The 27,757-nt window shown below is 44.6% G+C and overlaps 1 protein-coding gene across 5 annotated transcripts in view; it reads right to left on the bottom strand.

Annotated features, from left to right (window-relative positions):
* The window catches only part of VWDE (von Willebrand factor D and EGF domains), a 268,951-nt gene that overhangs the window by 96,925 nt on the left and 144,269 nt on the right, over positions 1–27,757 (bottom strand). For 4 of the 5 annotated variants that reach the window (XM_029588980.1, XM_029588984.1, XM_029588982.1 and 1 more), the window contains 2 exons: positions 24,887–25,106; positions 2,115–2,252 (listed from right to left, as the gene is read on the bottom strand). In XM_029588980.1, the coding sequence (XP_029444840.1) occupies positions 2,115–2,252; positions 24,887–25,106 (358 nt within the window). The remainder of the gene's footprint in view (positions 1–2,114; positions 2,253–24,886; positions 25,107–27,757) is intronic. The other variant, XM_029588981.1, reaches the window with a different exon arrangement.

The following is a 27,757-nucleotide window of genomic DNA, read 5'->3' on the forward strand; positions in this document are numbered from 1 at the left end:
AGCAGTAATGATTGTGAGGCCTTATGCTGTGGCAAGGTTGATGAAGCCTAGTAAGCGTACCTACTGTTGAGAGTGGATGAATATACCCTGGTCTAAGACAAGCTGGAGCTTTGTCTAAACCAGTCCCATTCTCCGCAGGTTGAGCTATTGACTTCCAGAGGCCGGCAGGACTTAGGTGGGTCCTGAAAGTGAACCATGAGAGAGTTCAGGGACAGGCTGAATGTCAGGGCATGCAGCAGACAGGGTGAAGTCAGGATACAAGGCAAGGTCAGGTCCAGGCAGCAAGTAAGAGAATAGTAAAAGTCCAAAGCATGGATCAGAACTGGAGAATCACACCAAGACAGACAAGACACATGGAGACAGGACAGGACAAGATGGACAAGACAAGACTCTGAGGACAAGGACAAGGCAGGTAGACAGGGAAAGGCAACAGAGTCAGAGCAAGGACAGGACTGGGCAAGGTGAGACCGTGACCATGCCCTATCAACAAGGGACTGTGCCCTATCAATAGCAGGCCCCACTCACTGGAATGCTCTACCGACAAACCTCCGCCTCAAGCCTTGCCCATACAAATTCAGGAAAATGCTGAAAACTTGGCTTTTCCACCAGGCATATCCTGACTAGTTCCCTTTACCACTGCCACCTTCATCTCCTCACCTTGCAATTAACCCTTGCCGCCCTTAGCATTATGTTAATATGTAATTATCTTTAACCCTTTAGTTTCAACTTTTCAGGCTCACATATAGATCCTCCTTCTAGCTGCAGCACCTTTGTTGCAAATTGTTACTCTTGTTGCTCCCCTTCCCCCCTCCCTGTTTTTGTATTTTCTACCTTTTGTTCAGATGTAAACCGATATGATGTGCCCTCTAATGTCGGTATAAAAAAAGCTGTTAAATAAATAAATAAATAAGGCGAGGCTGGACAAGGCAAGGCTGGACAGACTGGACGAGGTAAGGGCGGACAGGCTGGACAAGGCAAGGTTGGGCAGGCTGAACAAGACAAGGCTGGACAGGTTGGATGAGACAAGGCTTGGACAGCTGAGGCAACACTTTCTGCTGGCTAGGCAGGGGAGCTGTTGCTGAGGCATTGACAAGAGTATGAAGGAGGTTTAAATACCCCTGTCGCGTGATGTCATGAGGATGCACCGATCATGTATTTCCTGCCGCAGGGCCTATTTACAGAGATGTTACGCATATGTTCTAGGTGGAGGCATGGTCTGACTGTTTGGTGGGGACTGGAGGTGAGTGTGGCTGGTCATAGCCTTCCTGCGTCGGGAGGGACCTAAAACTGAAACAAATATAATAGCCATGCACTCATGCTGACACCCGTAAAGTCAAGCAGTGGTGAGTTTGGTTGTTTGATTATTTTAAGTAGATCTACAGTATAGTTAAGCTGTTTAAGCCTTGGTAAGCTTCTCTGTTTGTTTCTTTTAAGTAGATTTTTACTTTGGTAAAGCTGATATTTTCACTTGTTTTGGATGCCTTGTTTACTCTGTGATTTCTACTTGTGTAACTTTGTTTTTGGCGCAGTCTGCCCAACCTTGCCTGAAATTAAAATCGCTAGCACAAGTTTAGTGTACTTATGCTGGCATCCATGCAGTAAATGTTTCTAAGCCTGGAAAGCTTGGGTTTATTGTATATTCATTTCTGAAGGTTTTTTTTGCTCTGGATGCCTTGCTACTATTGATTCTTCATTTGTCCGTACTGCACTAAGCTGGCTATAATATTTGAAACACGGTCTATGTTGGGGGACTGTCAGCTTTTGATTGGCAATTTTTACTTCTTCTGATTTTTAAAGAATCTTGGTATTTTTTAGGGAAACTCATTTTTGCACCACACCTTCTTCCTTTGTATTTTATACAATTAAATAAGACAGTGAATAAAATCATTGCTATAATCACAGCATTTGGAACAATGACACAAGAAGCTCATCTTGTAGGTAGTGGTTACAGTACTGGAAAATTGTGCTTAGGAAATTCCTAATACTTTAAACAAGTTCAAGAAAAATGCTATAAAAATAACTAATCTGAGGCTTTACTGCTTTGAAGTAGTCTCCACATATGTCTATAATGATTAAATACGGTAATCTTAGGTTGAAAGAGTACTTTTTTTTACCGTAACATATCTTGCCGTCTCCTTGCAGGCCTGTAGGGCATGGGCCACAGTGAAAGGAACCAAAGGTATTGATGCAGAGCTCTCTGGAGAAGCAAGGGCTAGCTTCACATTCATCAATATCCTCCTGGCAATGACTTCCTAAATTGAAATGAAGACGTTTAGCTATCCCTCACGTATTATTTATTTATTTATTTATTTATTTAAATTAATTTATATACCGGAGGTTCCTGTATAATATACATATCACCCCGGTTCACAAAGAACAGTAACTATCGCTACAAATAGCGGTTTACATAGAACAGAATAAAAGAAGTTTTACATTGAACAAAAACAAAGTAATAAGTTTTACATTGAAGTCAGCATGTGTAAATTTCTGATTAACAAAGGAAGAAAAAAATAGATCTGAATAACTCGTTGTGGGCTTGAAAAGACTTTTCTTCGTGTTCTTGGCTCTAGGGGAAAGCTTGTTTGAAAAGCCAAGTCTTAAGTTTCCCTTTAAATGTAGAGTGGCATGGTTCTAAACGAAGGTCTGGAGGGAGCGAGTTCCAAAGTGAAGGGCCTGCTGTGGATAATGCACGTTTCCTCAGAACGGATTTCATAGGTTGTGTGATTAGTCTGTTCTGATAGGCGCTTCTGGTTGGTTTCACAGATGTGTGTAATTGAATTTGGAATGTTAGGTTGAGAGGTGCGATGTTGTGTAAGGCCTTATGTATCATCATTAAAGACTTGAACTGGATCCTGTATTTAATTGGAAGCCAGTGGAGATGGTGGAGAATTGGGGTGATATGATCTCTCTTTTTGGCATTTGATAGAATTCTTGCAGAGGCGTTCAGGACCATCTGAAGTGGTTTGATGGTACATGCTGGAAGGCCTAGGAGGAGAGAGTTACAATAATCCAGCTTTGGGAGTATGATGGCTTGTAAAACCATGCGGAAGTCTCTGTATAGGAGGAGAGGTTTGAGTTTCTTTAATGTTTGAAGTTTAAAGAAACATTCTTTTGTTGTGTTGTTGACGAATTTGTTGAGACTGAGTCTGTTGTCTATGATGACTCCCAGATCTCTAACTTGTTGTGTGGTGGAGAGCCCTGTGGTGACCGGATGTTGATTAGTGTTAGAATGTGAGGAAGGGGTATAGTTTTCCGGAGTTATAATGAGGATTTCAGTTTTGTTTTTATTTAGAACCAAGTTGAGGCTGGTGAGTAGATTGTTGATAGCTGACAGACATTTATTCCAGAATGATATGGCTTTGTATATGGAATCTTCTATAGGGATGAGGATTTGAATATCATCCGCGTATAGGTAATGTCTTAGCTTAAGGTTAGTGAGAAGTTGACAAAGTGGGAGTAGATAAATATTGAAAAGAGTCGGGGAGAGGGATGATCCTTGTGGTACCCCCCTTTTGGATTCGATGGTGTGGGACTCTTTGTTATTTATCTTGACCTTGTATGTTCTGTTCTCCAAAAATGATTTGAACCAGTTAAAAACTACTCCTGTAATGCCAATGTCTATTAGGCGTTGCAGGAGGCATGAGTGGTTAACGGTATCAAACGCTGATGAAAGATCAAGGAGAGCGAGGAGGCAAGGTTGGCCCTTTTCTAGGTTGAAAATGATAGTGTCTGATAATGATGTTAATAATGATTCGGTATTCATAGACTTGCGAAAGCCAAATTGGTTTGAGGTGAGGATGTTGTTTTCGTCAAGATATTCTGTAAGTTGTTTGTTTACAACTTTCTCCATAACTCTGGCAATCAACGGGAGGTTTGCTATGGGTCTAAAGTTTGCTGGGTCTGAGGTGGGTAAGTTAGGTTTTTTGAGGAGCGGCTTGAGCATGGCTAACTTGAGTTGGTTCGGGACATGTCCTTGAGAGAAGGAGCAGTTAATAATGTCTGCTAAAGGTTTGGCTATGGTGTTGGAGATCAGACACAGTTTGTTGTATGGAATGTGGTCTGATGGATGAGAGGATGGTTTTATCTTCTTGAGAATATTCTCTATTTCTAGAGTGGATGTGAGCTCAAAAGTGTTGAGTAGTGTTAGTGAAGTGTTAGTGTTAGGTTGTTTGACATTTGGGTGCGATGGTTGTTGATCTGTTGGGAGTGGTGGTTGAGCGGTTGAATGAGGTGTTTGTTGAGGGGGGTGATTGCGAAGATTGGGGGGTGGGGTTGATTACGTGTTTTGGATGTGTAGATGGTCCCTTGAGGGGAGCTAGAAGTGAAGTGATTTTGTTGTCGAAAAAGTCTGCTAGTTCGTTCGCTTTAGTGAGTGCTTGATCATCTGGAATGGTCGGTGCCGGGGGTTTTGTGAGGGTTGATACATAGGAGAAAAGAGCTCTTGAATCAAAGATGAGGTGGTGGATTTTTTTGGAGAAGAATATTTTCTTTGTTGTGTTGATGTTGTTTCTGTATGAGTTAAGGCATGATTTGTAGATGAGGAGGGTGGTTGTAGATGGGTTTTTTCGCCCAATTTTGTTCCTTGCATCTCAACTCGTGTTTATGATTTTTTAGCTCTGGTGTGAACCAGGGTCTCCTGTTGTCTTTGTTTGGATTGATAGATTTAGTTGTCATGGGGCAAATTTGATCTGCAACCTTTTTAGTGATGTTGGTCCATGATGAAGTTGCTGAGTTTACGTCGGATAGGTCTAGGTGCTCAAGTTCCTTGGCTAGGTGTTCACCGAGTTGGTCTCCTGAGCATTGTTTCCTAAGCGATATAGTTATAGGTTGTGTGGATTGTGGTGGAAGTTCTTTTATTTTTAAAACCGATGATATAATTCGATGGTCTGACCAAGGTATTGGAGTGCAAGTTGGAGTGGTGTGGGTTGTGATACCTTCATTTATAAAGATAAGGTCCAGCGTATGGCCTGCTTTGTGGGTTGGTTCAGTCACTATTTGTCTGAAACCCATATTGTTGAGAGAGGAGAGAAAAGTTTTACAGTTGGTAGAATGAGGTTGGATATCTACATGTAGATTAAAATCTCCCATGAGGATGGTAGGTTTCGTGGAATTTAGGTGTTTTGCTGTAAGTTCTATGATGGAAGATGGGTCAGCTTCCAGTATTCCGGGGGGAGCATAGATTAGGCCGATAGTCAGATGTTTTGAGTTGAATAGGGCAAATTCAATCTTTGATATGTTATTGGAAGTCTGCAAAGTCAGACCCAGCGTTTTTTTTGGCTGCGAGGAGAAGTCCACCTCCTCTTTTTTTAGGTCTGGGAATAGAGAGAACATCATAATCCTGTATGGGTAACTGATTTATTAGTGCTATGTCGGTGGGTTTTAACCAGGTTTCTGTGATAGCACAGATGTCAGGTTTTGTATCGGATAGGTAGTCGTTGAATATATGACTTTTCTTAGCGATCGATTGCGCATTAATCAATGTGAGTGAGAAGAGAGTTAGTCCAAGGAATTGAGTGAGTGGTGTCAGTAAGATGGGCCTGAGCCTCTGTTGACGATTGTGATGGGGGAGGGAAGGGGGCTTTGGTGTTCTCCATTTGGGATTGTGGATGATGGGAATTGTGAGGGGGTGCATGTTGGGATGTAAGTGGCTGAAGTGGAAGACTGTGGGAATTGTTACGGTTAACAGGAGTGCTAGGCGAATGCTGTCTGAAGAGAGCTGGATGAATGTGGTTTGAAGAGTGCTGGGTGGATAATGTTAGAAGAGTGCTGTATGTATGATGGGGTATGTTGGGTGAGTGCAGTCCGGAGAAAGATGGGTGAATGTTAAGTGGAAGCTTAAGGAAGACCAGGTGGTATTGGGTGGTCGTGTAATGAGATATTACAAATCTTCTGAGGGGTCTGCTGGTAGATCTGGAAGTTCTGCGAGCTTTCTTTGTGAAGTTTGTTTGGGTTATGTAGATCAGTGGCTTGGAGTCTCTGGTGCCACTATCTACCTGTATGTGGTTTGGTTTACCAGTTCTTTTGTAGATAGATGGGGCTGGACGGTTAAAGCCGTTCTTTAGTGATGTTTGTGCTTTGTTTGTTGGTGCTGATATGTTGAATGAGCTGGTAGGAGGGCGGACAGAGATAGAATGGAATTATAAACTCAAACCAAAGACCAGGATGTAGACTCAGGGCTTCCTCGGGGCCGCGCCGAAGGGGCGCGACAAAGGGGCCCCTTTGTCGCGCCCCTTCGGCGCGCGACGCCGGCGCGCGACGCCGGAGTGTGAAGAATTTTAAAAGTCCCTCTGCAGCTTGATTGGCTGTTCGCGTTGGTGGGCGGGTCTTAGTATCGTGGGGCTGCCGCTGAGCCGCGGGATCGACGGTCAGGCTCGCCGGGGGGAAGGGAATTCAAAAGGCCTTACCCCGACGGGTCTGGGCGCCGACCGCGCAGGCCTCCCTTCGTGATCGCTGCAGCTTTAGGTAAGTAGGGGCAGCAGGAAATAGAGACGCCGCCGGAGGGTGAAGAATTTTAAAAGTCCCTCTGCAGCTTGATTGGCTGTTCGCGTTGGTGGGCGGGTCTTAGTATCGTGGGGCTGCCGCTGAGCCGCGGGATCGACGGTCAGGCTCGCCGGGGGGAAGGGAATTCAAAAGGCCTTACCCCGACGGGTCTGGGCGCCGACCGCGCAGGCCTCCCTTCGTGATCGCTGCAGCTTTAGGTAAGTAGGGGCAGCAGGAAATAGAGACGCCGCCGGAGGGTGAAGAATTTTAAAAGTCCCTCTGCAGCTTGATTGGCTGTTCGCGTTGGTGGGCGGGTCTTAGTATCGTGGGGCTGCCGCTGAGCCGCGGGATCGACGGTCAGGCTCGCCGGGGGGAAGGGAATTCAAAAGGCCTTACCCCGACGGGTCTGGGCGCCGACCGCGCAGGCCTCCCTTCGTGATCGCTGCAGCTTTAGGTAAGTAGGGGCAGCAGGAAATAGAGACGCCGCCGGAGGGTGAAGAATTTTAAAAGTCCCTCTGCAGCTTGATTGGCTGTTCGCGTTGGTGGGCGGGTCTTAGTATCGTGGGGCTGCCGCTGAGCCGCGGGATCGACGGTCAGGCTCGCCGGGGGGAAGGGAATTCAAAAGGCCTTACCCCGACGGGTCTGGGCGCCGACCGCGCAGGCCTCCCTTCGTGATCGCTGCAGCTTTAGGTAAGTAGGGGCAGCAGGAAATAAAAAATTATTACTGAAGAATGTTGCTGTAAGGCAGCTCTTGTTTTGTATAACCAAACCCATGCATTTCCTACCTCATTTTCACCCACAGTAAAACAATTTTTTGTCCTAGCAGCAAAGCTAATACATTTTCCAAGCTGTCATCCCAAGTTCACACTTTTCATTAAACTTCTTACAAACTATAACATTTTTTATATTTCACCTTGAGTCTAGTAGTGGAAAAAAAAATTAAGCTGTTTTCAGTAGAAGAAAATGTAATAAGTCCTTCTGCAGTTTGGAACCACTATGATTTCTAATATTAAGTTGTATTCTACGCAATTGTTTGTTAATTTAAAAAAAGTAGATCTGAGTTTCCTGTCCAAAAATTTAGAATCATGGATGGAACTAGAAATCAGAAAAGTCACAGAACTGGGAAGTGCTAGAAAGCAAGTAACTGAATGGATGCACGAGGCAAAAGCTCCTGAAATATTTCCGCAGAAAAAAACTAAATTAAAATCTTAAAGGTGAATTTTCAAAGTTCCATACACTTTTCTACATGTTCTCTCATACATTCCTCCACCTCACACACATTCCCTCTCTCTCTCACACTCACACACTCCCTCTAATGTAGACACACTCCCTCTCTCTCCCTCACACACATGCTCTTACACACACTACCTCTCTCTTCCTCATATACACATGCTCCCTCTCTCTCATACACATGCAGGCTTTCACACACATACATGCAGATTCGTCCTCTCTTTCTCATACACATGCAGACTCTCTCTCATATATGCACACAGGCTCTCTCTCTCTCACACACACACACAAACACATATTAAGACTCTTTTTACAAATGCAGGCTTTCACACAAATATGCAGGCCTCATTATCTCCCATACACATATGCAGGCTCTCTCTCTCTCTCTCTCATACCAGTGGAGAAGCCAGAACTGATTTTTTTGTGTGGGCCCAAGGTTAACATGGGTGGGCAGTAGGCATACTGGTCTGAACCCTACTAGTTGAATTCTTATTAATAAATAATTCCTTAAAGTGCACCAGACAATGGATTTCTAAGTAGTCTGCAACATTTATTAGGGTTTCTCTTCTCCCATTTTCTTCCCTTCTTCCCTCCCACAAACACACACTAGCTCTTTCTCACATGCTCTGCCATAAACACACACATACAAACACACAAGCTCTCACTCACACATCCTCTCTCATACACAAACACACAAGCTCCCATGCTCTCCTACACACACGTACACACCCGGGCTCTCATGCCCCCATGCTCTCCCATACACACATGCAAGCTCTCACTTTCACGTGCTCACCGATAGTAATGCACACACACACACACACACACACACGTTCTCGCACATGCTTTCTAATATACACACTCACAAGCTCTCACTCTCACGTTCTCCCATACACATAAGCTCTCACTCTTCTATGCTCTCCCATAAAACAAGTTTGTATTCTCATACGCTCTCTCATACACACCCTTAGCTCTCATTCTCACATGCTCTCTCATTTACACAAATATAAGCTCATACTCTCACATTCTCTCCCATGGACACACACAAGCCCACACTCTCACATAACCCATACACACATGCTCTCACTCTCATATGCTCTCCTACACACACACACACAAGCTCTCATTCTCACATGATCTCCCACAAACTTCCACAAGCTTTCAATCTCAAATAGTTTTCCATACACACATGCAAGCTCTCATTCTCACATACTCTTCCATACACACAAACACAAGCTATTACTCTTACATGCTCTTCCACACACATTCACACACAGACACAAGCCCATACTCTCACATACAAGCCCATATACACACACAAGCTCTCACTCTCATATGCTCTCCCATACATACACATACACAAGTTTTTACTCTCACATGTTCTCTCTCACACACACATACACACACAAGCTCTCACTCTCACATGCTCTCCCACACACACACACACAAGCTCTTACTCTCACATACTCTCTTATACACTCACACTAGATCTCACTCCCACATACTCTTCCACACACACAAGCTCTCATATGCTGTGCCATACACACATACATAAGCTCTCACATGCTTTCCCACACATACACACAAGCTCTCACACTCTCTCCCACATATACCCATACATTCTTACATGCTCACTCCTCCACATATATACATACAAGCTCTTACTCACATGCTCTCTCCACACACAAAAACTCATATGCTCTCCCACACACACACAAGCTCTATGCTCCCTCCGCACACACAAGCTCTATACTCTCCCACACACATATAACCACAAACCCTCACATACACTCACACACATACAAGCTCTCACATGCTGTCCCCCACACATACACATAAGCTCTCACATCCTCTCCCACATACATACATACACTGAAGCACTCACATGCTTTCTCACATACACACCCATGCTCTCCCACATATATACAATATTCTCCTACACATGCTCTCTCTCTCTCTCACACTCCTCCTGGCCTCTCCAGAAAATGGCTACCGCCGCATATGCTAGCCGCCCTCTCTGGTGTCCCTGGAATGGCTATGGTGCTGCCTCCCGCCATGTTCCTCCTAAGGTCCTACTAGGGTGCGCACGCTACCCACGTATTTATTCCAGCATTGGCACGAACCTCAGGGGCGTCCCCCTTAAGAGACGTCACGCCATCTGGGTATATAGCCTGTACTTTGTTGCTAGCTAATTGAGTTAGCAAAGGATTGGTTTCGGCTGGTCTTAGCTACTCTGCCGCTTCCATGCTGCTGCTGGAAGCTCTCTCTCTGCCCTTCGGGGTATTGACTAACCTGGGTACCCGCTCCTCAGGGACCCTCTGCTTTATTTCAGGTGCCTTTCAGGGATCAGGTACTCACTCCTCGAGGGCCTGCTCTCCCTGCCTCGGTACCAGTACCATCTACTTCAGCCTGTTGGTATTGCCTACCTACAGCTACCATCTAGTGAGTAATCTAACTCTCAGTCTGTCTCATCTACAGCATTGCCTTGCTGGGAAACCTACACCGGAAGTCCCCTATACCAACGGGGTGAGAAGGGTTCCCTCTGCCGAGGGTCCCAAGACTGTTACATCCAGACTACTTCACTACTGCCACCTCTGGTGGTATCCATCAAGCTGTACAATAAAAGATCTAATTCTGTGTTTGTGCATCCTGAGTCTAGCCCAGTACTGTAGCTCCCCACGGGGCCCCTCCCCATGGGCGTGGTCATCTGCCACAGTACCCAAGAATCCACCCAAACACTGCTAAACCCTAACATTTGATGCAGGTGTTTAGAGAGGTGAGAATGGAAAAATATGTTTCTCTGGACTCTTCTGTTAAGGATTGGATCATTTTGAGTTTAGCAGCCTGCATTTGAGATTCTAAATTGAGAATAGTTTTATTAAACTTGGCATGCCTAGTTTTGACAAATGCAATAATTTCTTCTCTGAGCACAACTTTGCTGGTGTGCAAAAAGAGAGAGGGATTATGGCCATGCTCTTTATTATGAAAAGAATAGGTTTCCCAATTCTCAATTAAGAATTTCTGCAGGGTTTTGTCGTCACAAAAAGAGGCAGGGAATCTCCATCTTAATGAGTTAGTCGCATTTGAGAGATATAGATCAATCCAGTTAAGAGAGTGGTCTGATATGGCCGTGGGACCCATATCAGCTCTGGTGACATGGGGGAAAAAGCGACAAGATCCAAGAATGTATGGGTAAAGTCTTTGGCTGTCGGGTGCAGAGTTCGCCAATAATCAAGAACTTGAAGTTGTTCATACATAAAGGATATGCCCTTTGAAGAGTTTGAAGGTTGTGGAGATTTTTGGGGAGGGAGTCTATCTAGCAGGGGATCAGCTACACAGTTAAAGTCACCAGCTTCAAAGAGCCAGTCTTGCTGGTTAAGTAACAAAAGTTTGACCCAATTTTTCAAAAAATGTGTGCTGGTAGTTATTAGGTCCATAGAGATTGCAAATGGTTATCTTTCGACCTTTAATGGAGCCCGTTAGAATTATAAAACATCCTGCTGGGTCTTTAATCTCTCAGGTTATGGAGAAGGAAATTAATTTATGGATAAGGATGGCTACACCCACTTTTTTGCTGTGGGCGTTGGAAAAAAAAACAGGAGCCTACCCAATCCCTTTGCAGTTTTTATGTTCTGTTTCGGAAAGATAAGTTTCCTGTAGGCAAGCTATTTTAACTTTGTGCCTTTTTAGAAACTGTAGTATTTTGGCTCTCTTAATTGGGGAGCCTAAGCCGTTAACATTTAGGGATGCCAATCTAATAGAGTCAGCCATGCATGCCAGCCAAGACTAGTGGACTAGACAGCTGACAGGAGATGGTAGAACCCTGAGCCTCCCAGCCTGAGCCCAAGGGTTATGGTGAAGTTTGGACCAATTAAGTGTCACCCCTTGCTGCGGATAGACAGCAGAAAATAACCTAAAAAGTTTAAGATTGACCCCTTGCTTGAAAAACAATGAACTAGAGTAACATAATCCTTACCCACACTCCCCTCCCCCACATGTAACATTCTTTTGTACTGTAAAAAGCACATAGGAAGTGGAGGTACGTTAAACTGATATGTGAGCACCAGCACACCAAAAGTGTAACCAAGAAAGCCTAAATCAGAAACCGGAGTTGCAATTTCTTCTTATATATATATATATATTTTTTTCTTTTAATAAAGTCCAACCACCTCTTACTGTGTCCCTCCTGGTCACTATCAGTTCCCCCAGCAGGGAGGAAGTCAGAACACTCCCATGCTGGACAGGGACAGAGAGTCCGAAAAGGTTCGAGTCACCCACGCCCGCCCCCCCCCCCCCCAAGTTTGATATCACAGTCTTTGAAAAAATGAGAATGAAAAAGTCCTGGCTTCCCTGCTATAGTTTGGAGGGTACCACCGAGGCTGCAAAACGACCCTGGGGCTGCCAGACCGTGTCCCTTGGAACCTGGAATCCTTTTGATCAAGCAAGCCCCACTGGAGAGTATGACCAGTTTGCACCGCAGCTCACCAAACTGAAAACTCTGTCTCTTCCGGGTGACCGTGGACATCGGGAAGGCTGCCCTGTATGCCAGACAGCAGGAACACAGTAAGATAATTCAGTCAGCTGGTGTTGGGTGACTATGTTAGATCTCTATAATGGAGGCTCCAGATGGGGTGGCAGGCACGGGCCTGGCCTCGCACAGAACTGTTATGGTTGGGGGGAGGATGTGCCCGCACCCCCCCCCCCCCCCCCCGTAGAAGGGGAGGGGTGCGGGCCCCAGGTTAAGCTAAGCCCTCGAGGAATGTCTGTGCCTGGCTGGCTTCCTAAAAATGGTGCGTAGTATTGTCATGCCAGATTTTCAGTTTGGCTGGAAACTGGAGCAAAATTTGATCTGTTTGGCCACGAGTGCAGTGCAGAGTTTGCAGCTTTGTGAGACAGTTGCTGAGTAATCTTGAAAAAGGCGTACCTGAGCCCCCGACGTTGTCTGTAAATTCTCAATATCTCCTGCTTGTGAGCTCTGTTAAGAAATCTGGCAATGGTGGTTCTGGGTCTGGAATCCTCAGGTTTTCTGATTCCCAGTCTGTGGGCTCTCTCTATCTGTAAGGAGGTGGCAACTAACGGAATTCTCTAGTGCCTCAGGTAGGCATTTCACCAAAACGCTGGCTAAATTAGCCTCTGTGATAGATTCTGGGAGACCTGTGACGTGCAAGTTATTTCGTAGGGATCTGTTCTCCAGGTCGTCCAGCTTTTCCTTGTATGATTTAATTTGGGTCTCCAGGGACGCTAGCTGCCTAGCAGAGCTGTTAGAGTCATCCTCTAAGGCCTGGATTTATCAAAATGCACTAAATATTGCATGCAATAGGAAAAGGGGTGTGTTTTATGGTAAAAGGCTGTTTATTACAAAGTGTACTATCTTAGCACTTAACATAGGTATTAGCACAAACTGTGATAACTTTTTCACACTTTGCCATAAGTGCCAGAATTGTTGCATTTCCTACCTACAACCACTGGGAGAGAGAGAGAGAGAGAGAGAGAGAGAGAAACTAGCTATAAGGCCCTCATACTAGGTAGGTATTTATACCTCTATAGGAGGCCCACTTAGCTTCTCGAAGTGAGGTTTAGGTATTAGTGTAGGGGTTAGGGGCCACTTTGACATTCAGAGTGCGACATACGAACAGGACAGTGCACTCTTATGAAGATTTGATGACCTTCGGAGTGAGGAAACTCACTCAAAGATGAGATTTGTGCAATGTTGATGCCCTAGCTTGTTCAAGGTCATCAAATCTTCACAAGAGTGCACTGTTCTGTTCGTACGTCGCACTCTGAATGTCAAAGTGGCCCCTAACCCCTACACTAATATCTAAACCTCACCTCGAGTTATTAGGTGGGCCTCATATAGAGGTATAAATACCTACCTAGTATAAGGGCCTTATAGCTAGGCTTAACGCAAGTGAAAAAGGTGTAGTTAAAGCTGTGTGATATGGCTTCACAAATTACAAAGCCGGCCCCAAACTCCTCCCCTTTTCCTAATTTGCATCACACCATGCGTTATGGCATTTTTGTATGCATTTAAGGTGTTTTCACATGCGTTAAGGCTTTTTTGCCTTATAGCACTTTGATCAATGACCCCCTAACGTTGATATGTTGCCCTCTATTACTTCCAGGCATGGATGTAATTCTTCCAGTGAATTCTGGACCTTGGATATCTGAGAGGAGAGGTTGTCAAACCTAGCATCCAATGCTGCCACTACTGCTAGCGTAACTTTCTCTGAAAGAGCATCCAGGCCTCATTTTTTCTTTTTTCCTCCTTTAAGAGCCATGATTCCGGGCGATTTATGATTATACTTGCCTATTGACATAAGATCCGCAGGTTTTGAAAGGAATTTGGCCGATTTTGCTGGGGATGGCTAAGATATCAGCGGATAAAATGTGGCTGGCGTTCAGAGCTCAAGAAAGCACGTCTTCTTCAGCCCATCACATCACACAACCTGGATGCACGCTGTTAATGGCATGCTGGATCCTCTTCCAGACCTGCTCCTTCCTGTAGACCCCAAATTTCTTGGTCTGGGTACCTTGCAGCAGATTCTGGATCCACATGAAAACCCTCTACCTGCTTGTCCACCTCACCTGGTAGGAAGTTTGGCTTCCTGCTTATTTCTCCAAATTCCTGAGACATGGTGAAATTAGGACAAGAAATGGCCAATAGGGATGTGAATCGTTTTCCATATCGTCTTAACGATAGAAATCGTGTGGCAGGGCAAGAAAATCGTGTTAGGCACGATTTTTTAGTTAAAAAATCGTTAAAAATCGTTTTTTCCGATTAGTGCGCACTAACTGGGAGTTAGTGCGCACTAACTGAAAAGGATACAATTTGACACTTTTCAGGTCAGTTAAGGTCAGTTTAGGAATGAATATGTATTCCTATTGGCTGCCCTCTTATTTATTCATGTTACCAAGGTTCCCACTGACAGTATATGGGGGATGGGAAATGGAAGCAGTTGGTAGCTTGACAAAACAAGTAATGTGATCAGTCAATGTGACTAGAACTTGTGCCCTAACCCTGATACCAGGGGTATTGTGATCTTCCTGCACACAGTGCCCTATCCCTATTAATACCAGGAGTGTTGTGATCTTCCTGCACACAGTGCCCTAACCCTGGCACCAGGGGTGTTGTGATCTTCCTGCACACAGTGCCCTATCCCTATTAATACCAGGAGTGTTGTGATCTTCCTGCACACAGTGCCCTAACCCTGGCACCAGGGGTGTTGTGATCTTCATGTACACAGTGCCCTATCCCTATTAATACCAGGAGTGTTGTAATCTTCCTGCACACAGTGCCCTATCCCTAATACCAGGGGTGTTGTGATCTTCCTGCACACAGTGCCCTATTCCTGATACCGGGGGTGTTGTGATCTTCCTGCACACAGTGCCCTATTCCTGATACCGGGGGTCTTGTGATCTTCTTGCACACATCCCGGTATCAGGGATAGGGCACTGCATGCAGGAAGATCACAACACTCTTGGTATCAGGAATAGGGCACTGTGTGCAGGAAGATCACAACACCCCTGGTATTAGGGATAGGGCACTGCGTGCAGGAAGATCACAACACTCCTGGTATTAATAGGGATAGGGCACTGCATGCAGGAAGATCACAACACCCCTGGTATCAGGGATAGGGCACTGTGTGCAGGAAGATCACAATACCCCGGAGGAGTGAGGGTCAGGCAGCTCCCCCCTGTCTGTGAAGCCAGCCTCTCACTAGTAATGCAGGGAGGGAGCTGTCTCAGACTTCACCATCCTCCCCCCCCCCCCCTCACCCACACACCATTCACTAGCTGGGACATGGGGGAAGTCAGGAGTGAGGGTCAGGCAGCTCCCCCCCTGTCTGTGAAGCCAGCCTCTCACTAGTAATGCAGGGAGGGAGCTGTCTCAGACTTCATCATCCTCCCCCCCCCCCCCCCTCACCCACACACCATTCACTAGCTGGGACATGGGGGAAGTCAGGAGTGAGGGTCAGGCAGCTCCCCCCTGTCTGTGAAGCCAGTCTCTCACTAGTAATGCAGGGAGGGAGCTGTCTCAGACTTCACCATCCTCCCCCCCCCCCTCACCCACACACCATTCACTAGCTGGGACATGGGGGAAGTCAGGAGTGAGGGTCAGGCAGCTCCCCCCTGTCTGTGAAGCCAGCCTCTCACTAGTAATGCAGGGAGGGAGCTGTCTCAGACTTCACCATCCTCCCCCCCCCCCTCACCCACACACCATTCACTAGCTGGGACATGGGGGAAGTCAGGAGTGAGGGTCAGGCAGCTCCCCCCTGTCTGTGAAGCCAGCCTCTCGCTAGTAATGCAGGGAGGGAGCTGTCTCAGACTTCACCATCCTCCCCCACCCTCACCCACACACCATTCACTAGCTGGGACATGGGGGAAGTCAGGAGTGAGGGTCAGGCAGCTCCCCCCTGTCTGTGAAGCCAGCCTCTCACTAGTAATGCAGGGAGGGAGCTGTCTCAGACTTCACCATCCTCCCCCCCCCCCTCACCCACACACCATTCACTGGCTGGGACATGGGGGAAGTCAGGAGTGAGGGTCAGGCAGCTCCCCCCTGTCTGTGAAGCCAGCCTCTCACTAGTAATGCAGGGAGGGAGCTGTCTCAGACTTCACCATCCTCCCCCCCCCCCTCACCCACACACCATTCACTGGCTGGGACATGGGGGAAGTCAGGAGTGAGGGTCAGGCAGCTCCCCCCTGTCTGTGAAGCCAGCCTCTCACTAGTAATGCAGGGAGGGAGCTGTCTCAGACTGGTATCAGGGATAGGGCACTGAGTGCAGGAAGATCACAACACCCCTGGTATCAGGAATAGTGCACAGGTTCTAGTCATATTGACTGATCACATTACTTTTTTTGTCAACTACAAACAGTTTCCATTTCCCATCCCCCCAACCATCACCTCAGTTGGAACCTTGGTAACATCAATAGATAAGAGGGCAGCCAGCCAATAGGAATACATATTCATTCCTAACTGACCTTTACTGACCTGGATAGTGTCAATAATTTGTATCATTTTCTATTAGTGTTCCTGAGTTTCCATTTCCATTTCCCATCCCCCCAACCATCACCTCAGTGGGAACCTGGTTAACATCAATAGATAAGAGGGCAGCCAGCCAATAGGAACACATATTCATTCCTAACTGACCTTTACTGACCTGGAAAGTGTCAATTTGTATCATTTTCAGTTAGTGCGCACTAACTCGAGTTAGTGCGCACTAACTCCCGTTAGTGCGCACTAACACGATTTAACGATTTTTAACGATAAATCGTTAGAATTTCTATTGTATTGTGTTCTATAACGATTTAAGACGATATTAAAATTATCGGACGATAATTTTAATCGTTAAAAAACGATTCACATCCCTAATGGCCAACATCTACTTTTGTAGGCTGGGTAATTTACACAAGTACACACGTAAATTATGCGCACACGTGGGGTTGATGTGTGCGAACAAGCGTGCGCGTATGTAAAAGTCCATGTGGAACATGCACACACACGCTGATTAGTATGCGTTATGTGTACTCACAGGGATTTGTGCCCGTATAATTTAAAATACTTAAATCCACACGCAGCAATTAGGCAGATACTTTCTATTTGTGATTCTCCATCCACTCAGAAGGACATACCTAGGACCAAGTGTTAATTATATTCACAGTGATATGCCTGAAGATCATTAAGCAATCAAGGGGAGGCTGTTCCTGCTTATGCATAATCATTGTGGATAACATGAACACCTGACCTGCTTAGAGTGTGGAGGAGTGGGTTGATTATCACAGGTGCATGCTTGGGATAATATCCTTGGTGATCTTGCAATCCAGATCCTGTGTTCTTCCTAATACTTGTTATAAGAGCAATACCTGGAGTGGACGTGTGCATGCAGCTGCTATTGGCCCAGCATAAGGTAACTCAGGGAACTAAGATTACAATGCAATAATATAAGAGGTCTGGAAGATTAGGCCTAGGGATCTTTTCTAGTCTCTCCATATGCTCATAGACATTAATATAGGAAGTCTGTAACTCCTATTTATTTCTATGTGTCCTGTACCTCTAAAAGGATCCATGCCAGATTTTAAATTTCACCCATGTCTTTTCTGGTTCCCTCCTATCCCTTTGAGAGGTTAAATCAGTATGAATGTGAACTAGCTGGGGAAAATCCCACATCACCTGAACCTACAGCTGCTACTAGCTCGGTTAAAAATGTTCGATCTTGTCCATTGCATGTTCAGCACATAGCATATCAGCAAGGACAGAGTGACTGATTTCTGCCAGGAGCTGCCTGAAGCCCTCTGAAGGGTAGGAATTAAGAGAGATATTCTTTTGTTTGTTCATTGAAGGGATTTTCAATGCCTATAGATTATTAGCATGGGATGGGTCTGCTGGTTGAAAGTTAGGGATGTGTAAGAGTCTTATTTGGATAGCTGGCTATTGCAGCTCAGTTGTTTGTATTATATAGCATGTATGTTCTGTGACATCTGAAGTCCATGGGATTGAAATAAATCTTTAATGTTAAGATTGTAGCCTAACAATTTCTTTACAATCTGTATATACTGGATGAGCACAGGTAGCTAAAGGATCACTGCAGACTGGGCATGCAGGTTCATACTGTGAAAATGTAGAGGGCTGATAGGGACTATGCAGTTCTCTCCCTCCAACCCCCTCCTTCTCTTTGCTATGCTGATGGAGAACCAACATCCCGAGCCCAATACTTAATATAATGTGTGTACTCTGTTGCTCCTTCACTCTGTGGTAATAGGGCTCCCATGTGTAATCCCTCAACCCCGATGGGTCTGGCTCTGGAGTAGATTCTCACCCTGCCACATAACTCTGTACATTAGTTGCATTAGAAAGTTTTGGGAAAACAACCCAGATTTGCTTTCTGGGAATCCAAAGAAGTGTAGTTGATCTAGCAGAGTATACTAGTTCTGCCTCTCCCCTAGAAACTGAGCTGAGATGGGGGTGGCAACCTGTTCTTACTTTCCTGCACAAACAGAGCAGAACACTGATCAGTTCTGGCCACCCAGGGAAGGCACAGCAGAGCTGAGTGTGTTGGAGCTGCTTACATAGAGACAAGATAGCCACAAGAGCCAGGTTGGGGTGTTATGTGTTGTGACAATTGATAAGGCCATGAAGTGTAATGGCCAAGACTTAAGAGACAGAAGCTCATTGGCTGTCTGCCCCATTACTTTAGGAACTACTATGTGTGTCAATTTCCTGGCCAAGTTGCTGCTTCACATTTATTTATTTATTTATAGGATTTCTATACCGGAAGTTCCTGTATAATATACATATCTAGCTTCCTACACTCCCCACCACCTCTGGGGACCATACTAGAGTAGGAGGTAAGGTGAAAGAAAGTAAATGAGGGGATGATCAGGGCAAGCAGGGCCGTATACAAAAGATTGGTGGACATACGTCAAATATTGTGGGGAGGGGAGGGATTTTACTCCCAGAGATTAAAGAGCACTGGGCCTGTCCCATTTTGTAGTTGCCTTCAGGTACTGGCCTGTGTTGCATATGGAAACATCTGACCCATGGGCAAAGTGACTGAAGGGTTTGAAGGGAAGCAGAACGAGGATGAGGAAAAAACCAAGATAATTAATGTGGTGGGGAATGGGGGACCTGACATGGAGGATAAGGATCATCAGAGCAGAAAGGAGGAGGGAGGCTAGAGAGGGAGAGTCCAAATCTGTCTTCCCTCCTTCTTACCTGAGTGACACTACATCTGCAGACTCCAGCAACTCACAGTTAGCCTTTGATCTACAGTGCTTAATGAGCTCTGCTAGAATGAAAATGGCTTAGGGTTGAGCACTGCAGGAGGCTGGAGGTGAAAGATCACTGGGATAAGTAAGCAGAAAAGCATTTTGGCATCTATGTTGTGTATGAGTGTGTGTATTTAGGAGAGTCTTCATTCCCTGCCCTCTCCCCACCTACACAGTTGCACTTTCTTAGTGGCTTTAAAGGCCCACATCTAATTTTCTTCTCTCCTTCCTTAAACATTCAAGTACAAGTCTCCTCATCATGTCACTTCCCTCTACTTACGGATGCTGAAAGCTACTGTTGTGTGCTTGGTGTCTTCATCGGACACCAAGCACACAACATGGATGTATAGCCTGGTAATGTAGTGCATGGATCTTATCTTGTCTTCATCTGGTGTGTAATGAAGGCATCTACAGCTAATGCTGCATGACTTCCTCTCTCTCTACTCATCCAACTCAACCCTCTCAGCTGCCCTCCTTCTTTCCCTTGAAATAGTTCACTATAAGACTGCCACACTACCCTGGGACTTGGGCACTACCTGCCTGCAGTCCCTGGGCAAAGATTGGGGATCCGCCCTTCTAGTCCACTCAGTGGCTGGCTGGGTTTCTATCTCAGGTTTGTTGGGGATTCCTGCAATTTTTCATGATCTGAAGCTTGTGGGACCCCTGGGCCTTGCTTGGAGAGAGGGGATGGTGACCCTCTCTCCAGGGGGGTTCAGCAAAGAGGAGACCTGTCCCACTGTGACCTTCCAAGAAGCAGAGGAATGGTGGGGAGCCACTGCAGCATCTTCTTGTTTTTCAGACAATCTTTTGGAAAGACAGATTGGTTAGAAGACTTGGGAATAAGACTTTGGATGCCCCTTCTTCATAAGAACATAAGAAATTGCCATACTGAGTCAGACTAAGGGTTCACCCAGCATCCTGTTTTAACAGTGGCCAGTCCAGGCTACTAATACCTGGCAAGTACCCCAAAACTAAGTAGATCCCATGCTACTGATGCCAGTAATAGCAGTGGCTATTCCCTAAGTCAAATTGATTAATATCATTTAATGGACTTCTCCAAAAACTTATCCAAACCTTTTTTAAACCCAGTTACACTAACTGCACTAACCACATCCTCTGGCAACAAATTCCAGAGCTTAATTTTGCATTGAGTGAAAAAGAATTTTCTCCGATTAGTTTTAAATGTGCTACTTGCTAACTTCATAGAATGCCCCCTAGTCCTTCTATAATCCAAAAGCGTAAATAACAGATTCACATTTACCCACTCTAGGCCTCTCATGATTTTAAAGACTTCTATCATATCGTCCCTCAGCCGTCTCTTCTCCAAGCTGAACACCATAACCTCTTCAGCCTTTCCTCAAAGGGGAGCTATTCCATCCCCTTTATCATTTTGGTCACCCTTCTCTGTACCTTCTCCATTGCAACTATATCTTTCTTCCCTGACAGAGGAACATCGACAGATGTGTGTTCCTGGGGATCCCTTGCCAACTTGGGATAAGAGAGAGAGATTGCGAGACACATTGGAAAGCTGTTAGTAAGATCGATATTTCTTTACATGCGAGAACCACCACTTGCAGGCCTATGCAGGAAGGTGCATTCAGCTAAACATACCTTTCTGCATGAATTTCAACAAACATTCTCTGTGGGCAAAAGTTAATGGTGATGCAGCAAGGATTTTTGCATGCAGAAAACTCGTTTCCAAATAGCAGTACTGCTTAGCGCCCTCACAGGCAAATCTCTTGCCAATAAGAACATTAGGCATTATTCCATGATGCAGAGAGACTTCATCTGGCCATCGGACCTTATTTTGCCCTAGAAAGTTAACCCTTGGTTAGAGTTGGAGTTAAATTTGCAGCGCTATTCTATAAAGAGTCAAAAAAGTTACAGAAACATGGAAAACAGTCTAACACAGTGCAGGCAGCTGCTCCCATTTACCCGGATAATAACTAACTTCTTCAAGTAATTTCCAGCAGCCACCTCTTACAGAGATAGCCTGTCAGGGAGGTCTGCACCCTCTTCCCTGTTTAATCTGGCCATTGTACTTTTGCCAAATGCATAGATTACAATTTCTTACCATTTATAAACTCTGGATGCATTAGCATATCATTAGCTTTCTGCATCAGGAGTTTATCCTAAATAATAGTGGCGTTAAAAAATGTGCACTGAAAACCTGTGCCCTTTTTAATTGTGCCAAGATTATTGCATCAGCTTGTTAGGAGTCTTGAACCCTGGGAAAGACCAAGGAATTGAGATTCAGTGCAGAGGTATTGTTAGCATTGGAGGGGATTTTCTGAACAAACAAGATAAACCCTGGCAACCTGTCAAACACTATTAACAAAGGCCTAACAAAGAAAGGAGAGAAACACACAATTGCCAATATAAAACAAGTGTATTTAAAAAATTGTTTAAAACTATGTACAATATAAAAGAATAAAATCAAATAAATAGGTCAGGGGTGGGAAAACTAGGGACCAAAACTATTTACAAAAACAGAAAAAGGGGCTGAGGTAATAGGGAGGCCAGAGACCGCAGATTTTGGCACTTCACCGAAAAAGGCCCATGCACCAAGCCAAGGCTAGCAGAATCATGTCATGATGCCGCTGGACCTCGGCTTGGTACCGAGATTCTTTGGCGAGACCCCCAAGGGCAGCTTCCATCGCCCTCAGCCGTTCCTCTATCAGCCGTGTGGCCTGAGCAAACTGCTGCTGAGAAACAGGCTCGGCGCCTGGGGCGGGTACTCCAGACACTGAACCTGGTTTCTCCAGCCAGGCCAGCAGCTGGTGGAGGGAGAAGCTGAGAGTGATGGGTGCCTCGCTTGGCCAGCAAAGGCTGGCCAGTCTGGATCTTGGCATCCCTGCTATCTTGGTCCAAAAAGGGGAGGAGGTCCTACTTGGAGGGCGGAAAAGTGCTGTGGCCCGGTGTGTGCCTCTGCTAGGGATTGGACAGCCCCCACTGGCACCTCTCCTGCTGGTGGCTGGAATGGGAGAGGAGCAGCCTGCTCCTCCCCAGCAGTGATATCTGCATCAGCAGGGGCTGGATCATCTCTGGCGGCCTTCCCCAGGACTATTTCCTCTTCCGCTTCTTGCTTCTTCTCCTCCTCCATTTTCTCCGGTGACGTGTTGTCATCCTTGAAGAGAACAGCAATAGTGTGTCATGTGCTTTTATTCTGTTAAGAGGGTATTGCTCTAGTTGGGAAGGTGCAGGGCAGGGCAAGAGCTAATAGGTATGTGGCAATGACATCCTGTATGTGGTGCCTAACTGAGAAATACAAATTTGAACATTGAGAATACCTATTTCAGCTGGCTATTGTTTGATGCTGCCTTGCATGTGCAATGGGCTGTGTGTTAGACTCTATGAAAGGGTTGGAACTGTTGGGTAGTGGTCTAAATAGCAAGGCATCTAGGGCCATCAGGTTATATATACCAGTTGAGTTGGATAAGGCCCATATCATTTGCATGCAAAGAAATGTTTGAGTGTTTGTGAAGAACCAGAAGGTATCCCAGCTAGTCTAGAGGGTACCTTACAATGAACACCTCATGACAGCGCTGCCTGTGACCCTGAGAGCATTCTTGATGTGTGTGTGTGTGTGTGTGTGTGTGTGTGTATATGAATGAGATTTTCGTAAGCTAAAAACAAAGGTAGGGTCATGCAGACCAGAAGGCCCATGTGTGTGTGCTGATAGAAACAGGACCTATACAGACCATGTGAACATGGCTAGAGAGGAACTTACCTCCAGCCCCAGCCTGCCAAGCACACAGCTGGTCCAACCACCTTCTCTTGTGTAGGCACAGCCACTGGACCTTCTTCTTCAGGTCCTCAATCTATAGGAAGGAATAAGATGAAAAAGATGAGTGTGCACTATAACTGTAACAGGGACTTCCATAATGGTAAGTCATCCTACTGATGTTTGAAGTTGGTAGCATGATTCTTTGCACTCCAATACTGTACACAGAAGTGAATCGATGGCACCTGCACAGGCAGCCTGCATGAAGGGCCCTAATACCCTAGGTCACTATAAAAGTAGTTGTGCAGTCCGGGCAGTGAGCCTATCCATTTACATACAGTGGCCAGTTTTGTGGAGTACAAAGAACCATGCAACAGGCTCTAATATACCACCTGAGTCAATAAGTTTGCCTATATAATGTTATATATGTATATTAAAAAATGCTTTTTAACATATATTTACTCAGGTGCTATATTTTAGACAATTCTGGCACCCTAATACACCCCACACAGACCCCTGACCCACCCCCAACCCCTACTGGCCCCTCCACATTCAACCCCTACCCAGTAGCAGCCCCTACTGTACCACTTACCCCACATGGGTAGGAGGCTCTTCTATTAAATGCTGCCTGTAGCTCCTCCCAGGCTTGCCTGCTTTTTCACCAGCGCACGGAAAAACCTTTTTTTTCATTGGCTGCCACCAGGCATGCCAAGCGGATGATGTCCCTGGTGGTAAAATTGGGCTGGCACGCTGGTGGAGGCATCTTGAATCACAGAGGACCCAGGAAAAACAGGAAGTTCTGCCCTTGCAGAAGTGTGCGTATGTGAGCATACTTGTTGGTGAAAATACATATGTACATACGTACATATGCGAACAATCAACCGCATCCTTATGCACACCCATGTATGTGTGTTCATGGGTGTGATCGCACACTGTCATATTCAGTGATATTTAATAATGGTATTAACTGATGAAAATAGAAGACTTTTTTCTTCTCTCTTTTTAATGTTTGTTTTTTAATTTTATCTTGTTCATTATATGCATGTTTTCTTCTTTTGTTTTATACAATTTTACACAAAATAAAAATCACAGAAATTTCTAAAACACACAGACACTATAAGAATAGTAAAAACTGTGCAAATTCTAACCCTTTATTACTTTGCTTTAGGGAATAACTTACTTTTTTCCTAAGTTTTCACTTATTCAAATTATTTCTTTGGGTTACCAGAGAACACTGAATTTGCATACCAACATTAGAGGATTAATAATGTGCATCCATTCAGGCACTAAACCTATAGCAGTAACATCCCAGTAGAAGGTTTTGAGTTCTCTGTGCTTATTTTGCTCAACAGTAAGTCAAGAAATGTATGCCCTAGTTTTCTTGAACTGGCTTCTGGCTTACTGGCTATTCTGTAAAATTATTGAGTCACATAAATGATCAAATATCTGGAGATATTTGACCCATAACATTTTTGTCTCATGCTGCAAAAAAAATACTCATAGCAGGGAAATTTGGCTTTTCCATATTTAAATTTTTATACACCTTTGAATTTCAGTAAATATCATTTTAAATGGTTTTCAGTTCTACCTAATAGCATTCAATATGAAAAAGATCCTGGGTATGAAGTGGCCTTTCCTGGTCCATATAGCCATTAAAGGAATTTAGATAAATATAGATGAATGAAAGGATACCTTTCAGCCCGGTGGTGCATTCACAGTGGTAGCTGTTTACTTTATCAAGGCATCTTCCAAAGCCACATGGGTTAGACTGACAGTCATCAATGTCCAGTTCACAATGATCACCTTCAAACCCAAGAGGACACACACACAAGTATTCCCCTCTTCCAGGTGGGAGATTAATGTTTGTCACACATGACCCACCATTCAGACAACTGCAGGCTTTTACACTAACCTGCAAATAAAAAATGCAAAGACAAAAAAGATGTTATTTTCACCATAAGTAGCAGTCCTAAAAATTGTAATCTGTTGAAAATGATGGCCCCACTTTATTTACGTTATAATGCTATTCCACTGAAAAGTAGCAAACTATGTATGCGTGCTACCCAGCGAGCACACATGTACGCCCGATTTTATAACTTGCGAGCACAGGCGCGCGCAAGTTATAAAATCAGGGGTCAGTGCGTGTAAGGAGGTGCAGCGCGCTGCGCCGAGCCGCGCTGCCTTCTTTTGTTCCCTCCCAGGCCGCTCCAAAATCGAAGCGGCCTGGAAGGGAGCTTCCCTTTCCCCTAACCTAACCTTCCCACCCCTTCCCCTAACCTTCCCCTGCCAGCTCTACTCTAACCCCCCAAAAAGTTTATTTTACCTTTTGCGCTTGCCTCTGGGCAGGCGCAAGTTGCACGTGACGGCAGCCTGCCAGCACACGATCCTTCAACACAGTGGCAATGGCCGTTGTGTCTGAGGCCTCTGGCCCTGCCCACAGACCGCCCCTCCCCGCCCCTTTAGTAAAGCCCCGGGACTTACACGCGTCCCGGGGCTTTACGCGTGTTGCCGGCCCTTTTAAAATAGGCCCGGTGCGCGTAACCATTTTAAAATCTGGCCCTATGCGTGAGATACACGAGGTTCACATGGGGCTTCATTGGTAACAATTGGACCTGCATGAAATTCCTGTCTTGCAATTGTGCACGCCCATGGCCTTTCAATGTCTGCAGTACAGTATGGTATTTCTTGCAAATATATTTTGCACAGCTAGAGAGGGTGCTATATATCTGAAATAATTCAACAATTTTGTGGTCCACTCCAACTTACACCTTTTTCTTAATACAAAACTTCATTTCTTTTTAAAAACAGAGACATATACTCTACTTGAAAAACTCCTATGGTCTAACTTAGCACAACCAGCCTTACCTGATGTCAAAATCAAATTGGTATTAGGCTTAGACAGCTGTTTGCAACACAACAAACCTCCTTTCTATTTATTTATTTATTTACTTACTTACTTACTTACTTACTTAGACCAAGCAGTTTTCTCATGCTCCTTGGCCTTCCAGCTGAATCAGAACTGGTCTCTTTTAGGCTATATTATAATAATCCTTTATCTTTAGCTTTATTAAAAATGTATTAATTGCCTATGCCGAGGCACTAGGTGATGTACAGTAGAAACAAACATAATCAATCTAATACAAAACATAACAAAATGTTAATACAGCAAAGATGAGGACTTAAGAAAAAATGTCTATTATAAATCAAAAGTGAACTTGAACAGTGCCAGTTTCAGCACTTTATTCACATCTACCTAGTGTGTGTGTATCTGTGGGGTCTTATTATTATATCCCCTTATCTACCTTATTAGCACAGTCATTACTGAGACAATCCTTGGCGAGAAGCCACAGATCAGAGCTCCCTTTGTAGCCCTGAAATTGTGGGCCCTAGATCTGGCCACTGGGTGGTGGTATTGTTGCTTGATGACTGACATTTTCATCCCAAGAGATATGAGCACTGCTACTTGCAGCTCTGGTTGGCCTGTACGGCAAAAGCATGGGCCAGGAATTCAGCCAAAGTCCTCTGCATGATGATATAAAGCACTTGCTACTAAACTACAAGGCTGGTACCCATCCCTTTTATTTAAATTGACTTAAAATATTCTGTGAGAATTTGATAGCATCCTTTAAAATTAAATTTAAATTATATCTATATCTTTATATTTTTAAAGCAATGACACTGTATAATTTTTAATACAATTTTAAAGCTAGGCTTGTGAATGCATTAAAAATATTTACAGTGATATGCTACCAGTTTCTGATACAGGGACTCTCATTGCTACTAGTGTCTAATCAAGGGGTTCTTGGATTGGGATTTTAGATTTAATTGCTTTCCTTTCCAAATTTTAGGGATATACATTTGGCAAATTTGTTTTTGGCTTTTAGTGTGCACCAAGTTTGTTTAATGTGCACTAAATTGAAACAGTGCATACTAAATGAAAATGAAAATGTCTCAAAAACAAAAAAATCAATGAAACGAATGGGGAAAGCTTAAACAAATATAAAAAATTTAACAAATATTTTCTGGCTACATATCTTAACCAAAGTTGAGCTCAAGGCAAGTTACGGTCAGGTACACAATAAGTAGTTCCCTTCCCCAAATGGCTTACAATCTATGGAGATAATTTTTAAAAGGATTTACACATGTAAAACTGGGTTTTATGTTCGTAAATGGATATTTTTTAAATTGTTACTTTTATGCGCGTAACTCCTTTGAAAATTCACTCCATAGAGCTGGACTTTCAAAAGGTTTTACATGTGTAAATGGGCTTTTGAAAATTGCCCAGATATATGCCACTTTTATGCATATAACTCCTTTGAAATCTCACTCCTAAGTTTGTACATGAGGCAATGTAAAGTGAAGGGATTTACTTAAGGTCACAAGGAATGTTAATGGAAGAAGGACGATTAGAATCCTGGCCTTCTCTAATTCTCAGCCTGCTGTTCTAACCATAAGTTTACTCTAGTCTTTTCAGCTTTGCTCTATTAAGAGAAAACTCATTGGGTATTTTGTACAGAGAAGGAAAGAAACTCAAACTTTATTTGTTCAAGACAGAACCTGAAG

The sequence above is a fragment of the Rhinatrema bivittatum genome, chromosome 2, assembly GCF_901001135.1.
Source record: "Rhinatrema bivittatum chromosome 2, aRhiBiv1.1, whole genome shotgun sequence".
NCBI classification, from domain to species: Eukaryota; Metazoa; Chordata; class Amphibia; order Gymnophiona; family Rhinatrematidae; genus Rhinatrema; species Rhinatrema bivittatum.